At 34.3% G+C, this 17,923-nt stretch overlaps 1 protein-coding gene across 2 annotated transcripts; it reads right to left on the bottom strand.

Annotated features, from left to right (window-relative positions):
* Positions 1–3,108: 3,108 nt before the first annotated feature.
* On the bottom strand, positions 3,109–10,619 carry LOC125652338 (vacuolar protein sorting-associated protein 4B-like). Of its 2 annotated transcripts, none has more exons than XM_048881480.2 (11): positions 10,427–10,619; positions 9,442–9,553; positions 9,203–9,344; positions 8,999–9,081; positions 7,922–8,041; positions 7,744–7,781; positions 7,489–7,607; positions 5,044–5,274; positions 4,235–4,454; positions 4,011–4,151; positions 3,109–3,805 (listed from the first exon to the last, which is right to left on the bottom strand). In XM_048881480.2, the coding sequence occupies exons 1-11, from the start codon at positions 10,448–10,450 to the stop codon at positions 3,704–3,706; spliced, it is 1,332 nt and encodes a 443-aa protein (XP_048737437.2). In that variant the 5' UTR covers positions 10,451–10,619; the 3' UTR covers positions 3,109–3,703. The 2 variants fall into 2 exon arrangements, with proteins under 2 accessions (XP_048737437.2, XP_048737427.2); XM_048881470.2 differs by having other exon boundaries at positions 9,645–10,586.
* Positions 10,620–17,923: the final 7,304 nt, after the last annotated feature.

Consider the following 17,923-nt stretch of genomic DNA (forward strand, 5'->3'; position numbering starts at 1 on the left):
AGTGGGGAACCAGTTTATTCAATTGACAAGCTGCTTTATCACACCAATCGGCACAAATTAATTTCAGGAACTCACCCCCCCCCCCCCACCCCCCACTCGTGGAAAACCATAGATTCCGTAGAGCATATTTTGACCAAACAATCTGTGGAAAATACGGACAATCCGCTCTGCTGACAGTCCAAAAACTATATGCCCCGAATCTTTGATTCCAGGGTCATAATAAATCCTTACAAAATTAATTAATCAAAGGCCTGAAGGGCCACAATGGCGTCGTGCCTCGAAAGCAGATTATAAAAGAAAAACAAGAGGCCGATGGGTCAGATCGCTCACCTGAGTTACCTTGGCCCATATTCAAAGATTTTCCAGATATATTCGCATGTAAAACTTTGATCCCTATTGTGGCCTCAACCCACCCCCAGGGGCCATGATTTTTACAAACTTGAATCTGCACTATGTCAGGAAGCTTTCATGAAAATGTAAACTTCTATGGCCAAATGGTTCTTGAGAAGATTTTGTCTATAAATTTGTATGTAAAACTTTGATCCCCTATTGTGGCCCCATCCTATCCCCATTGGGGACATGGTTTTAACAAACTTAAATCTGCACTATGTCAGGAAGCTTTCAAGTAAATTAGTACTTTCCTAGCCCAGTTGTTCTTGAGAAGATTTTTAAATATTTTCTCTATATATTTGTATGCAAAACTTTGATCCCCTACTGTGGCCCCATCCTACCCCCGGAGTTCATGATTTGAACAAACTTGAATCTGCACAATGTCAGGAAATGTTCGTGTAAATTTCAACTTTGCTGGCTCAGTGGTTCTTGAGAAGATTTTTGAATGACCCCACCCTATTTTTGCGATTATCTCCCCTTTGAAGGGGACATGGCGCCTCATTTGATCAAACTTGAATCCCCTTCACTCAAAGATGATTTGTGCCAAATCTGATTGAAATTGGCCCAATGATTCTGGAGAAGATGAAAATATTTAATATGAATTTCATATTAAATATTTTCATCTTCTCCAGAACTATTAAGTTTACGGACAAACGGACGAGACAAAAGGCGATCAGAATAGCCCACTTGAATTTTCAGCTCAGGGGAGGTAAAAATGGGGGACATGTCCCCCATCCACCCCTGATTCAACGTGCCTGAATTGTTATCAATTATTCTCGGATGAGAATCTCATATATTGTTTAATCTTCCGTATATTATATCAAATAAGTTCAAACCAAAGTGGATGGAAATTATTTTCTCAGACCGTCCGCGATCAGTTGTGCATTGTGACATCAAATGGATGAAATCACGAATGATATATACATCTTCACGCCTGAAAGCACACAGATGCCCAGGGTAGGTGATTGACAGCTAGGTCAGTGTTAAGCATTAATCTACTTATCTTTAACTTTTTTGTTTGCATTTCCAAAGGTGCAATGCATAATATCATTTAGAAAAACAAATGGTCGGGATTTTATTCAACTGTCTATCACAACCACACTCACACATATTGTTGGGTGTTTTTTTTTTTTTTTTGTGAGGAATGTATTAAGAGTAAATTTTCATAAATATCTATAAAAGTTCAATCAAATTCCTGAATAATCAGCAACATCATTTGATAGATTATATAAAACATCTGCACATAATTGACTCTTGGCAACTCACTCCGTATTGTTATTCTAATCTGGGACTCTCTAGCTTTTGTCTCTGTATGATATTTAAGCTTGTCAACTTTTCAATGTTAGGAGTTTAAAATTGACTCACATACTGTCTGTCGAAAATTTAGTCGGTCTCCAATATCTTTTCAATGCTACACTCAAGGAATAAACCAAGTATATGCAATTCTTCTGCTCTACATCACTATGCATTTTTGGGGCTTTGTTTGAACAGATGTGTGGTTGGAGAGAAGGTTCAATCTGATTACGATCAGATCTTTGATCCACTCATTAATCTTTCTTCTCCCAAACCCACGCTATCTCAGACATCACGTGAATTCATGAAATCTAGTCTGCATTGATATTGAAACTGAATAATAATTCTTAACTCCTTTTTGCAAATGTTCATATCTTTTAGATAATTGCTAACAAAATTTTCATGAATGATTTTTCTTATTGTTCAAACTTCTCGTAATTTGAATAACTGTGCAGATACTTTCGCGCCTTCTGTCAGTGGTCTTCACTCGTAATAACTTGGCCACTTCCGTAACCTACAATGGCCAACATATTCATCCGCTACAATGTCCAAAGTGTGTTTCATATATATATAGAGAGAGATGATGTCGTTCATAGACTAAAATAATGTAAGATTTCTACATTTAAATGAATTCCTTGTGGTTTGTATCAATATTGTCATGTCATGTATTTTATTTCTTCTGTATAAGCAACTACTTTTTTGGCGGATGGGTTAACAGGAAGTCAACTGCGGTTGCGTAAAGAATTTGAAGTCGTGCGATTGCTATATGGCTTTCGAGCTTCCGCTCGACGACATAAAAAATCATGCACTGATGATTAAATTTCAATCAAAGTACCAGTGCTTTTTTGAATGAATGAAACACAGACATCTATTGATCAACCTATCAATGGCAATACAGACAGAAATCATATCAATATCACAGGTAGTTGTTACTGAAAATAATAACATCCTTTTTCTTTTACTTCACTTTTTCCAAAGCACTACAAGAAGTGCAAAAGACATATTGACATTAAGATTATTTCAACCAAAAACAATTCTCAGACCAAAAAAATTCTCAACTCTCATTTTTACTCAGAATTTTTATTTTTCTCAACTTGAGAAAAATTCGAGACCATCAAAAATTCAAAGAAAAATTTTGTTCTCAGAATGGAAAAATTCTTAAGTACGGTATGCTCTATAGCCGAGTTAAGAATTTTCTCAACTAACAGATGGCTGGCGTACATCATCGTCACTATAGACGAGCGCTGTCAGCACCACAGGTTTTTATTCAACAAATATATTATGTTCTGTTCACTGAAGATGATGAAAGGTGTGTGGTTTATTTTTTTTCACTGGCTACAGGTCTAAGAAAATGGGCCAGCTAAACATTACATTTTGATTTAAGTCATAGTTATATAACCACAGTAAACAATTTCAAATTTATGCTGACATTTCCATACTTTAATTTTACAGTTTATACATCTTATTAACAACTTTACATATCTGTCGCATATTTTCTCTGACCAATGTTGATATTGTTATACATTGCAAATACAAGTAGATTTAAAAGTCACAAACAGCATACTACTAATGCCATGTTTACAAAACTATGCATGAATCAAGAAAACACACAAAGTGTACATGAGGAGGACTGAACATTTCTTACAGGTATGTTCAGAATCTTACAGAATTATCACAATGAGATTAACATTCTCTAGGCATAGCCTGAAAACAACACGGTATACTCTCATTCAGAAAAAGAACTATGTCTCACACAATCAATCATACTATAAGCAAAAAGAGGACATCCTGTGTTCATCTATCACAGTTTTCTTTAGTTCCTAGTTGTTACCCACTGAGGGGGTACAGTGGTCTATAAATATGAGCAGCTCACACAACTGAACAGTTCCATTCATAACAGATATTTGGTGTAGAGGGTAGAATGGAGAACACCCTCTCTGTTTTTAACTTTGTCACCTGTCATAAGGGTTATGAATCTAACACACAGTACACAGAATACAAAGAGGTCCATAAAGATTCTCTATCCTTCCTGTCCAAAATCAGCAGTGAAGTCTTCCAGCTTCTTCAAATCTGCTTCATTCACTGTAGGTTTAGATGTGGCCAGCGACGACAACATATCACTCTAAAATAAATTCAAACTCCTTTTACACATACACATTATACATGCAAGTAATCAGAAAAATATTATAAATACATGTACATGTAATTAATTCCATCTATTGACACACTGTGTCATAAAAACTTGGAAAAATTCACACAAAATAGAAGAGACTGCCCTATATCAAGGGTGACAACTCTTAAACATTTCATTCCTTTAGTACACCTACCCTCGACACAATGGGCTCTAGTAATTTACTTCCTTCGACTTTTGTCCAGCTCATCTCAATGGCCCCAGGGGCCCCAGGGGAACAGGGAGTCAATAGGTCATCCATTATCACATTGGGATCTTCTCTGGAAGGACCTCGAACCTAACACAACCACAAGACATTATAGTTATAATAAAAAGCCTCATTGTTAATTTTTCATGGATATCTGATTATGACGGACTTACATGTCTGAAATGTGTGGCTGTCTGAACTTTTCTGACAGGTTGCATTAATGCATCTCGAACCACAATAGATATGTCTGCTCCTGAGTATCCATCCGTTCTCTTTCCCAGGTCTCGAAATTCCTCCTCACTAATATTATGGGGGGTATTTCCAAGGTGAAGTTTAAACATTTCTGTTCTTGCAGGGGCTTCAGGCAGGGGAATATAAATTCTCTTCTCAAATCTGTTAAAAAGTGAGTACTAAATGTATATAAAGGAGTTTGCATGACATTCGCCAGATATTCATTACCAGTGTACTCATTAAAAGACAGGCTCATGATTCAATATTTAAATTTTCAATGTTTTTATCTTTGATACCTTTACCAATTGAAATGATGAATGTGAACAATGTGCATATAAATCTTGATAAATGTAGTACACTATTTCAACAGCTGGGAATATTCCGACAGATATGAAAGTAAAATCCAATATTAAATATTGATATAAAAATAATCATGTACTTTATGATGTATGCTGGCATACCCTCATGTAACTTTCAAAAATGAAATTTATTTCTTATATATACAAAATTCACTCAGCCATAAACTAAGTGAACCTTAGTGTTAACATCTGAGCCGTCAATATTCCCATAAATACAAAACACACTATGGTAATGCAAGCTGTTAAATATCACATCTCTCCCATAATGCACAGAAGTATTATGGTGAGGTAAACCAAAAGTACTCTCCTCTGACATGAACGTGGTAGATTTCTAAATAATTATTAAGAGCAACTGCTCAGGTGTTGATACTTTTCAAATAAGAATCACCAACCTTCTCCTAATGGCTGAGTCCAAAACCCAAGGTATATTGGTGGCTCCTAAAACAAGAACACCATCATTGTCAACGCCCACTCCCTGCATCTGGACCAGAAATTCTGTCTTGATTCTTCGGGCGGACTCTGACTCATTTTCACTTCGCGACCCACACAGGGCATCCACTTCATCTATGAAAATAATGCTGGGCTTGTTTTCACGAGCTAGTGCAAACAATGTTTTCACCAATCTGAAATGAATGACAATAAAAATTATATTAGGCATTAAATATATTTATTAGAAAACGGAATAAATACATGGGGGGGTCGGGAGGCACCTTTTGTATATACCAAGCACCCATAAAAAAAAAATGAAAAATTACCCCATGACCCATCAAATTGATAAACTCATTTTACAATGACCCATCTAATTAAAAAAAAAACTAACCAGACCCACCACAAAAATATTTTTAAAAATGAAAACGGTACAAATCTCGCGAGGTTTTCGGGACAAACATTCTAGTCAATGACGCGGTAATGCCTGTGCGACATTGTATCACAGTAGTTCTGAAGAAACGATGTCACATCAACAATCAAAGGCATCTATGGCGGGAATGTTGGAAAGATTGGGAGTCCAAACGATGCTATTATCATGAAATGGGTATGGATATGTTTTTCCACAAATCGTTCGTCTTCTAATGGAGCCCGCGCCCGGAGGCCTCTATATCACCATCACACTGACTGATAAATATAACGCATCGGTACCCTCGTATAAATCAACTAAGGTTTGCCTATTTTTATTAGAAAACGGAATACCTATTGGTTTCAAAATATTCCCAAAATCGATGCACACAGTTCGCCGCTAGCTGCAATAATGTAGCCCAATCCAATTTTTTTTTTATTCTGACGTTTTCAGGATAGGGCTACAATTCCATAGGATCTCTGTAATGGTGCAAAATAATTTTATGAATAACCGATAATAAACTCTGTGTATTAGTCCCAAATGTTGTTTACACCAAAAGGAGTACCAACTTTGTACTTGGGCATGTCTAATAAAGATGTTTTTCATTAAATATAATGTGCAGCATGCGAAATTCTTCGTCTGCTCCGCCATGCTTGTTATCGCGAGATCTCGTAGGTGGATCTAATGAAAAGCCTAAACATTGACAATCAGCGCGAAAATGTAGTTACTCGAGCCACTTCGACAAAGGAAGGAAAATCATATTGTTGCAGAAAGAATTTACACTCTGTTGTTCGGTTTTTAACTTGATATTAAATTCAAACCTTCTCAATACCGACGAAATAACTTTCGCCTCCATACTTGTCCATTGATGTAAATACCACCTTATATGGCATATGCAAATGACTTGACAACCAGAAGTTGAAACTTCAGTACATCAAACATGGCGCACAAATATGAATCGAGAAACTGGGATTTATCGAAATTGTTGAAAACAGTAGAATAGAGCCTCACAAATCTAAAGTTGCAGGTTGTAAATTTATATATTGACTAAGAAACATAGAATATCATTTTATTTACGTAAAGAAAGTCAGGAAATGTTTAGAATGAGCGTAAATGTTGCATTTGCACCATTACGGAGATCCTAAGGAGTTATAGCCCTCTCCCTAAAAAAAAAAAAAAAAAAAAAAAAAAAAAAAAAAAAAAAAATCAGAGGGCTACATTATTGCAGCTAAGTTCACCGCCATCACGTCCAAAGGGACCCTACTAAACACGCCTCTAATTTGAAGAGTGCCGTAATGGAAAGTTATGTGCTGCAAAGAGCGACAACTCGAATAGTTCTATGTTACTTCCGATTTCGAAAGCACGTTTTCAATTTTCCCTCCGACGTTTTGTAACCAACACGACAAGAGCGACAATAAAAATATTCTGAAAACTCAACACCCACGTGGCACAAAATAAAACAATAGAAACTACCCACTACCCATAATAAATATTTTTTAACAGTCCAACCACGGACCAAATAAAATATGAAAAAATACGACCACCCACACAAAAAAATATCATTTGCCGCCCGACCCCCCCATTTGATCATTTCTGGAACAGCCCTTACACAATCCTAAACTGACCAGCACCTCATAATGTAAATTCTTAAACGTATACAGTACAAGTACTTCAAAAATCATACTTTACACAGAGGTTTATTTCAATTTTCCAACAAACATAAAATTTGATTTTGTTTTTAAAAATTTCTCAATAAATACATGTAAATATAGTTATTCTGTACAGTAATTGATAAGGGCTCACAATGGGTGTGACCAGTTAACGGGATGCTTACTCCTCCTAAGCACTTGATCCCACCTCTGGTATGTCCAGGGTTTCATATTTGCCCTTCTCTCAATTTTGCATTCTATATAGGATTTACGAGATTGACTGAGATTTGTTATCTTTATTCTGTTACACATCTCACTTCCTTTGTAAAATACAATTTATACATGTGACCTACTTTTCACTTTCTCCCAGCCACTTTGACACTAAATCTGATGAAGAAACAGAGAAGAAGGTAGAATTGTTAGCTTCGGTAGCCACTGCCTTGGCTAGGAAGGATTTTCCAGTACCAGGAGGCTGTAATTAACAATGAAAAATGTAGTTACTTGAAAATCAATGGCAAAATTTAAGACCATACACTAACAATTAACATGTTTTCTAATCCTGTATCAACGATTATATTTTCAAGGTTTTTAAAAGTATGAATACTCACACCAAACAATAAAATTCCTCTCCAAGGTTTCCTTTTACCTGCAAACATAAAACAATTCAATGAATAATGATGATCTTGTTATAAATATTAGGACAACAAAATGTTCTTCATGTAGTGCATCATACTTCAAAAATTCATCAATTCTGTTATAAAAAGTTTAATTTGCATGCATACGTACCTGTGAAGAGGTGAGGAAATTTGACTGGTAGAATTACTGCCTCTTTAAGAGCTTCTTTAGCCATATGTAACCCAGCGACATCATCCCACTTTACATTAGGTTTCTCCATAACAATAGCACCTGTAATATCAAATCAAAATTTCATATTTATCTTCAATAAACACTGGGTGGTAATACACGAGCAGCTGTTGGTAGAAATATCTAATATTACTATCTGACAAATGTGTTCCAAGGAACATGTATCGCCTGCAGGTGGACAGACAGACAGAACCACAGTATATATTTTAAAAATGGCTTACTCACAAAGAATACATATTCTACATATCAAAGTCCTATCTCTTAGGCCTAAAAAAATTATTGCTTAGTTCTCAAGCCCACCTGTATCTCTTCAATGTGCATTAACCTTTTTTATCATTAAATGAATCAAATAAAATTTCTCTCTTGCACTCTTCTGATGCCAAAAAATTCAGAATCCAACTGCATTTTAGATAGTAACATCAGTAAAACTAAGTTTGCATCATCCCAACGTTTGCATACACTGTTAAAATTTTGCAAATGGTCTACGATGTTATGTAGTTCCAAATATTTCATCATAATGGCGTTAAAATTTGTACAGATGTAAAAAGGCACAACAGATACTCTGCCATTCCATGTCACATTGTGGGAGATTTTACCAATGCTTGCTCAATGCTGGAGCAGTTTAAATGTCAATTAGTCGCGAGTTTTTGAATTGACAAAAACAAAATCCTTCATATTTTTTTCATCTAGATGAAAAGGAAAAAAAAAACTCTCTTCCTCAATCATTTTTGACAAAATTGACCTGACAACAAAGTAATTCTAAAATTTGTTTGGGCCTTACAGTCATAAACTTCTAAGTTATCCAAGGAAGAAGACAAAAAACATGACAAAGCAATCCTCAGATGTATGCTGCTATACAGCAAATATGTCATAGAGGTAAGAAATTATGTGCAGTCATATATCATTAAAAATCAAGAGAAGCAGTTCATAAAATTAACTTGCTGGTTGCCTAAAGAGCTGGTCACAATTTCTCTGATGTGAAATATTGACATGACAAACCTGACAACTGATTTTCAAACTTCTTTTTGTCTGGATCGCCCTCCTCTTCGTCACTGTCAGAGTCATTGTTCTTTGTTGATTTCCTACAATCCCATATCAGAATTTGATTAATTTTCTCGATTAGAGTCTATATACTTCAGTAGTATTCTAGGAAATGGGAACATGTCCAATTTTACACCATCACAATATTGAATGCTCACATACCCTTTGTTATTGGATCCCCCTCCATCTGCTACAGGTTTTTTGGACTTTTTGTTCAAGAATTGTTTCAGTTTCTCAGCTCTATCTAGATACTGTGCACATTTAGCTCGGATACTGTCTTTAGCTTTCTCACTTTGTGCTTCATCTACAATCAGTTGCACACATTTCTCTAAATATCAGCAGAGTAGCATGATTGAAGTTTGCATAATGAATTTCTATAATAAAACCTCTGATGTACTTACATTTCATAGCATGTAAAAAGTATTCCACTGAATGTTCATAAAGTCGTAAGGCTTCTTCATAATTCTTATTCTTGTCTTCTTCTGTTGCTTTGGTCACCAGCTCTATGGCTTTCTGCGAGTAAAAAAGAAATATGCATCACCCTTTCTTTGAATGGTTTAATCTTGTAGTTCCACTTTAATCTAGTGCTACATCACATTCTTACAAGTAAAGCAGCACCAGGCACATATGCCCCACATCCATTCACATAGCGTCCAAATACAGTATTCATACTGAAGGTTTAACAGCTGTATATCCTCACCCTTCTCATATGAAATATATTACAATGTCATGAAGGTACCCTTTTATAATTGTTGATCACCGATATACATAGTCATTAGATATAATAATGTAAATATCACATGCCTATCATGGGACTCGCAGACTTCTAAAAATAGATATTGCTAATATAATTCCAATACCAATTGTAGAAAATCAATATTCAAAACCAAACACACTAAAATTAAAATTCCTTGACTTAAACCTAAATGTACAATACATTTCGACATACTTTTAATATATAATAACTAACATAAATACACCTTTTAACATATGTAGCAATCCTATGTAGAGCAGCGTTTTATTTAATTGTAATGTAAATCAACCTTTGATAACTTTTACTTCATTTGTGAATTAAGAAATATCACAGAGCATTTTCTTCTTCTTCAGAGTATCAGAACGTGTAAAATGACGTCTAAACAACATTGTCAAACTAGCCAGGCCAAGTGACGTCTAAATGTCAATGTTTTTTAAATAAAAATATCCCGAATTGATTATTACCTCCAGAATAATATTTGATTTAATGGTCAAATATGATATTTCAAAAACTGTCATGACCAAAAATCTCACGACCTATGCCAATATTTCATAAAATCCCCCAACGAAGCGACAAGCGATCATAAACGAGAAAATTAGATTGTATATCTGAAAAACGAACGAGTACTTTACCTGTAAAGTATTGCCTGAAGACATTGGTGTTAATTTATTTAACAATGTTCGTATCTGACAATATAAGATTCATGCAAAATTCGGGTTTAAGCACCCTTTATTATTTATCAATTCCTCTTCTGATTCATTTCAAGATGGTGGCTCTCTAGTTCCGTATCACATGACCATTTATCATGGTAACTATAATGACCGGAAAGTCATTAAAGAGATAGTTTATCTTATTTCATACATCTCCTCTCGTTCATACCTTTTCATAATGTTAGAACATATTCAGAAACAATTAACTATTACAGAGTGTTGTCAGCAAACGGTTTTTAAAAATAAATAAACTTAGAAACAAAATAATCAAAGTACTGAAAGTACTAAATGCCAAGGGCCAGTTGCACTTAATCTAATTTTGCTGATTATATGGATTTTACAATATTTCCATATAATTTTATAATTATTATTATTATATACAGAAAAATGGGAAAATGAATATGTATGTATGAGAACAACATTGTTACCCTCTTACCCAAGGATGACAAAATTGTGACTGCCCCATTAAAATCCTTGCTTTTCCAGAGTGCGAGTAAGAAAACGTAGAAACTTACCTCGTGTGGATTTATCCCGTTGGTTTTTTGGGGTGGTTTTTTTTTCTCTTTCTTTTTCTTTGTTTTTGTCCAACTCTACATGTTGAATGTACATTTAAAAGAATTATTATCTGAAGTTGTAGGATTATTTTTGTAACACTCGGCCATGTTTTACCTTTACATTGTTATCATAACGGATTTTCTACCTCACAATTAACCAGGTCATAAACATCGTATTACCAACATTTAGGAAATACTTATATAAATGTTAATAAAGTTTTTAATGGTGCTGATGAATTAAATATTTTGATGACGACAAATATAATTGATTTGCACTTCTTTATATGTATAATGTTAAATCTTACACTTTTGCTATTGCTCTATTTTTTCTTTTTGGTCACAAAAAGGGGGAATGGACCTCAGCCCCCTCTAAATCCACCACTGCTTTCATTACAAATTGTCAACTTGTATTTTTACTTAAATTATCATATTTCTCCACCAAACTACTTTTCCAGAGAAAATTTTAATTCTTAACGTGCTTTCAACTACAACAGTCGTACGTCTGTCTTAATTATAAATAAGTAAGTAAGTAAGTAAATGATTTATTATAGTGACATGTGTTTTATACATTACAGAATTGAAAAATACATTAAACAGAATAATAGGAATTTAAACACCCATCGGGCCTATATGTCACTTTTAACCAAAAAAAAAACCCCATTAAATAATAAATACAGTGGTATATGTATTACGCATGACTTTTACTATTATGGTATATGATAGACTGTCTGTAGGTGTATGCGGAGAACAGGAATTTTGCAGTTTGTCTTGGAAAATTTAATAATAGAAGTTTTGTTTTGTCTAAATCTGACATATTGATCACAGTGGGGTTAAATCCGATACTGGTAAAAAAGATCACTCTAAGATTTGAATAAGAGGAACAATGAAGTAAAAAGTGACATTATCTTCTACACTATCTGAAGAACATAAAGTACACAGTCTATCCAATAACGCCTCCCCCTTATACCGTCCTGTGTCAATTCTTATAGGTAAGACACCACATCTGAAGTGGGCAAGTATAGAACGGTGACTTTTTGGAATATCCATGATTACATATTTTTCTGTTTGAAAATCACTCATATTTTTTACGGTTCGGTAGGTTCTAAGTTTTGGAACGTTTTGGACTTCTTCATTCCAGCCATTCATAAAATCCCGACGAAGTTTTTCTTCCAATGTGTTTAAGTTACAGACCATACGATTTAGGAAATATACTGTCATATCAAGAGATTCAAGGAGGAATTTGACTGTATTTGACCAATTTATGTTGTGTGATTGTTCCATATCCCACATAAAATTCTTTTTCGTAAGCCTGTCGTCCGGCATTGTAACGAGTCGATTCCATAGGCGTAAAATATTCATTTGATGTCGATAAAATGAAGGAAGCCAACCACATTCTCCTTGAATAGCTAAAATTGGAGTAAAACGATGTACACCAAGAAAGTACCGCAATGCACGATGTTGTACAGATTCAATATCATATTTGCAATACCCTCATACACCACTGTCCACTGCAGTAATCCAAAATAGGTGCGACTCCGCTAAGGTACATTTTCTCGTATGTTCTGAATCCTACTGATTTATTCGTATGTAATTTGGATATAACAGCTCCTAGGGCTCGTCCCCCCGATTTCACAAGATTTTCGCTGTTGTTCTTGAATGTGGAAAATTCATCAAACAATACACCGAGATACTTATAAGATGATACATAATCAAGAAGATCTTCTCCTATGTTGAATATATGATCACTTCGTTTTCGCTGGGTTTTTTCCCGAAAATGTACTACTTTACATTTAGTAGAGTTGATATACAGCCTCCATTTCTTACACCAGCTAGATACAACATCGAGCATTGCATCCATGTCGGCCTCATTCTGTGCAATCAATGCTATGTCGTCTGCGTAAAGGAGGACATTTAGTTTGAAGTCGCCGATTTGGATTCCATTCTTTAGGTCTTTTAATTGTACAGCAAGATCGTTGATAAACAAGGCGAACAATGTTGGAGAGAGATTATCTCCCTGTCTAACTCCCGATGTACAGCCAAACCAGTCGGTATAATAGTTACCTAAGCGAACACAGGACTCGGTATTTCGATACAAAGATTTCACCGCTTGGTAGAAATGTCCATCCACTCCATTCTTAAAGGCCGGCAATTGGGTATAAAAGCAGCCAATTGGTGAAAATGGTGGAATATATGAATTTTCTGGTCACATTCAGATTGCAGCACTTATTTTGCAAAAATAAAGATTAAGTTGTTGTACTGAAATTTTAAAATGGGTATGCTTGTTCCCCTCATAACTGTGCATATATTGGCCATATCTATTTTAGATATAAATTCTCATGAAGTTTTAATTTTGGCCTCAAAAATCTGAAACAGGGCTAAATTTGTATTTCAAACTAGAGATTGGCAGTTTGTGGGTGTGATTATCTTTTGTTATTGTTTACACCGGATGTTGACTCACATATTGCACGGGCATGCTTGTCTAGTTCAACGGGGATTGTACCAAAGGAAACATGTAATCAAATCACTGTATAACGTGGGAAAAAAGTACTTACTCATATATCATTGGTAAATCCAGATTTTATTTTTTAATCATATATAATCACATTCCTTTAAAAAAAATGGTTAACTTTATAAAAATAACTCATTAGGACTGTTCAGTCTGATCGCTGTTTCAGAGTTTTGCAGGATTGTTGGTACCTTTTCTCGAATAATGTCAAGCATGATGTTTGTCTGTATTCCATCAAATCTCTATCCGCCATATCAAATGCCTTTTTTTAAATCAATGAAAGTAATAAACGTAGAGTTTCTGTTTTTAATAATACTATTTAGAGTAAATACGATCTTTCGCACCGGAATCCGTTTTGCTCATCGACTAAAAGATCATTATCCTCTAAGTACGCGACCAGTCTTTTGTTAAGAATGGAACTATAAATTTTGGTTACAGCAGAGAGAAGGCTTATTCCTCGATAGTTCAATGGAAGCAGAGGGTCGGAGGATGGGTCCTTCAATAACGGGCAAATTATAGCTTTACGCCATGTTGAAGGTATAATTCCGGTATCAAAGTACAGCATAAACATCTTATGTAGAATTTTTATAACCGTGTCCGACTTAAGTACCTCATACGGAAGCCCGTCTACACAACACGATTTTCCAGATTTAGCTTTCATCAAAACTTTCTGAACTTCATCCTCAGTAATTTGGCTATTGAGATAGGCGTTTGGTACGTAAAGAGGATCAAGCATATTACGTTCAATGTGATCTTTATGCATTATATCGTTGGTTTTAAAATCTTCGTCGAATGCGTCATCGCTTTATATGTCTACCACCATCCCAAGATGAAATGTAGAATATTTCTTGTTCTATGCTATATAGTCGGTTAAAGAGCTTTTGGCTCATGTTACTGATTCATAGTAGATAGCTCCAATTTTGAATAAAAAATACTTATTTACTTTCTTTCGATATTTATTTCCAAGAAATTTAAAACTCCAAGATTAAGATTTTTAAAATTCTAAGTTCAAAGAAAATTCGCTCTCTCAGTTTTATAAATATGTTCAACTCCAAGAATACACGAAAGATCAAATCCAAATGACTTCAATTTTTCTCACTGATCTTTCCTAAAATGTTCAACTCCAAGAAAAGTGAAAGTCCAAGAAAAATGTTATTATACATTTTCAAATTTTCCATTTCAAGAAAATTTCAACTATCAGGAAATAACATTACAATCTTGTAGTTTTATTTTAAACTCCAAATGATTTTAGGAAAGAAAAAAAACTCTCATTTCGATCCTTACGCGATCAATGTCATGAGAAATGAAATTTCAAGAAACTTACTTGTGTATATTTTCAATGAAATTATAACGAAATCTATGTCTAAAAGTTCCTCAAAAGCATTTAATGTCATTTATTAAGATGGTCATTGAAATTATATACATGTATATCATAAGTGTTTATTTTCTCTTATATGGCAGTTTCTGTCCATAGAAGCAAAACTTGGGTTAGTAATGGAATACCCATTTCATTCATAAACAAGAAAATGTGCGAACTTAAACATGTTTAAATAAGAACTTTGATATTATAAGCTGTAATATCACGTCTAAGCCAAGGTTGTTGGGTTTTTTTTTTCAACAACTGAAATGTCGTTTATTATCGTTTTAAAATTAAAATGCTCATCAACATGTGCACGGCTATGGCGTGTAAAACGTTGCTATATTCGATAATCTTGTGATGTATGTTCAATATCTTTTGATGTATATTCGATAATCTTGTGATGTATATTCAATATCTTGTGATGTATGTTCAATATCTTGTGATGTATATTCGATAATCTTGCGATGTATATTCAATATCTTGTGATGTATGTTCAATATCTTGTGATGTATATTCAATATCTTGTGATGTATATTCTATATCTTGTGACGTATGTTCGATTATCTTGTGATGTATGTTCGATAATCTTGTGATGTATGTTCAATATCTTGTAATAAAAAATTCGATAATCTTGTGATGTATGTGCAATAATTGCACTATGGGTAATATGATGTAACAGCGTACTATTAAAGTAAGGACAATTTTCATAGGTTGGAAATAACGAAATTATCCGGTGATGCAAAATATGATACACTGGTATGTTAAATATAACACTGTATGACTTCTTAGGTCCTGTCCTAGACATAGACACCTGAAGTACGGATACTGCTTATCCCCCCCCCCCCCTTTGATATTTTTTGCAGCGATAATTTCTCCGAAATGTGTCGATTCCCTGTTAATCTCATCCTCTTTCGATTATGTAATCGTTTCACGCTTTTTGTAAGCTATAGAGATTGGTCTTCTACCGGTATACACATTTCAGAAATTATAAAAAGGGGGGGGGTAGTATCCATACTTCAGGTGCCTGTGATCCTACAGTCAGAACTCTGGGGGTTTAAATTTAAAAAAACTGTTTCATTCCTTTCTGGGAGTTTTTTCTATATAGGCATAAATTTAGCTTTTATCAAGCTTTCACATGTCTCTGCTTCATTTTATATAGTATCAGAATAATTAAAGAAGTCCTCCAAATGATAAAGACATTTAATCACTACGACAATTTTGGTCCCACCCTGGTACCAATTCTAGGATCATGAAATTTACAATTTTGGCGAAGGGTTTCCTGCTTCATTCCGTTTCAATTTCATATCATTGGAATTAGAGATGACGTTACTCTTGCATCACCGGATACTTTCGTTATTTGCAACCAATGAAAATTGTCCTTACTGCAATAGAACGCTGTTGTGTCATAATACCCACAATGCAATTATTGCACATACATCACAAGATTATCGAACATACATCACAGGATTATAGAATATACATCACAAGATATTGAACATACATTGTACATCACAAGATTATCGACCATACATCACAAGATATTGAACATACATCACAAGATATTGAACATACATCATAAGATTATCGAATATAGCAACGTTTTATACGCCATACACGATCACAGTTGCCTTAGATAACCATCAAATTCCATTACTTACTGAACAGGGGCGAAACCATTTAGGGCGAACAGGTTACGGGGACGAACCAAAAAAAAAGGGGGGGGGGCGAAACCACTCGGATTCAATAGCTTGATTGTATATTCGAATACGCACACAGTAGTGTATGTGCGCAAGATGATTACTCGCGTCGTTATGATATCAATAAAAATTTAAAAATTAAGAATTGCTGTGCTCTACAATTCAATATTGAAGAGCAATAATTCAGTTGAATTGAATTGTTGCTCTCTTTAAAAGAATTGACGCGCACATTAATTCCTTATACAAAAGCGTCGTAAATGATTACAGACATCTTCATTTGAATAAAGAGATCATCAAATCATTCATACCGACCTCCAGATTAGATTTTGCGAGCAATAATTTCAACACGTTGATGCGCGCATCATATTTAATTAATGAGATCAATAATTGAATTGATGCACGCACCACATTAATTATTGCTATCATCAACATTGAATTAATGCACGCATCAAATCAATTTTGCTTTCATCAACTGAACTGATGCGCGTATTTATTCAATTATTGTGCGTTATTATTGAATTGATGCACACATGACCAATTGAGTTCATGAGAGTAATAATTGATTTGATGCGCGTATCAATTAAATTATTGCGCGTAATAATTGAATTGATGATATCTTAAAATAATTTAAAATGAATTGATGTTGATTTGGCACTTCTTACGGAAACCCACGGTCCGTTATAGAGCGCCAAATTAACATAAACTCAAATAATTGAAGATATCATCAATTCAATTATTGCCCTCTTTAATTGAATTAATGCGCGCATTAAATCAATTATTGCTCTCATCGAATGAATTAATGCGCGCTTCAATTCAATTATTGCTCTCATCAATTGAGTTAATGCGCGCATCAATTGAATTAATGAGAGCAATAATGGATTTAATGCGCGCATTAATTCAATTATTGCTCTCTTCAATTCATTTGATGAGAGCATCAATTTAGTAGAAATATTGCTCGCACTAATTAATTTAGAGCTCGGTATAAATAATTTGATGATCCCTTTAATTCAATTGAAGATATCTTTAAATCATTTACAATGCTTTTGTATAAGAAATTAATGCGCGCATCAATTCTTTTAAAGAGAGCAACAATTCAATTAAAGATATCATTAATTCAATTGTGGATATGTTGAATTGAAGATATCTTTAATTATATAGTTGCTCTCTCTAAAAGCATTATTGCTCTCTTCAAATTAATTAAAGATATAATTAATTCAATTGAAGAGAGCAATAATTGAATTAATGCGCGCATTAAATCAACTATTGCTCTCATCAAATGAATTAATGCGCGCATCAATTCAA

The sequence above is a fragment of the Ostrea edulis genome, chromosome 1 (genome assembly GCF_947568905.1).
Source record: "Ostrea edulis chromosome 1, xbOstEdul1.1, whole genome shotgun sequence".
Lineage (NCBI taxonomy): Eukaryota > Metazoa > Mollusca > Bivalvia > Ostreida > Ostreidae > Ostrea > Ostrea edulis.

What these genes read in the sequence shown, in the direction of transcription:
- LOC125652338 (XM_048881470.2), bottom strand. Translation starts at nt 9,710, where the DNA reads ATGAATACTGTATTTGGACGCTATGTGAATGGATGTGGGGCATATGTG. An exon ending in GGGGGATCCAATAACAAAGG is followed by an intron (nt 9,082 to 9,202) that starts GTATGTGAGCAT and finishes ATGGGATTGTAG; the next exon opens with GAAATCAACAAAGAACAATG. An exon ending in GTTTGAAAATCAGTTGTCAG is followed by an intron (nt 8,042 to 8,998) that starts GTTTGTCATGTC and finishes TTGATATTACAG; the next exon opens with GTGCTATTGTTATGGAGAAA.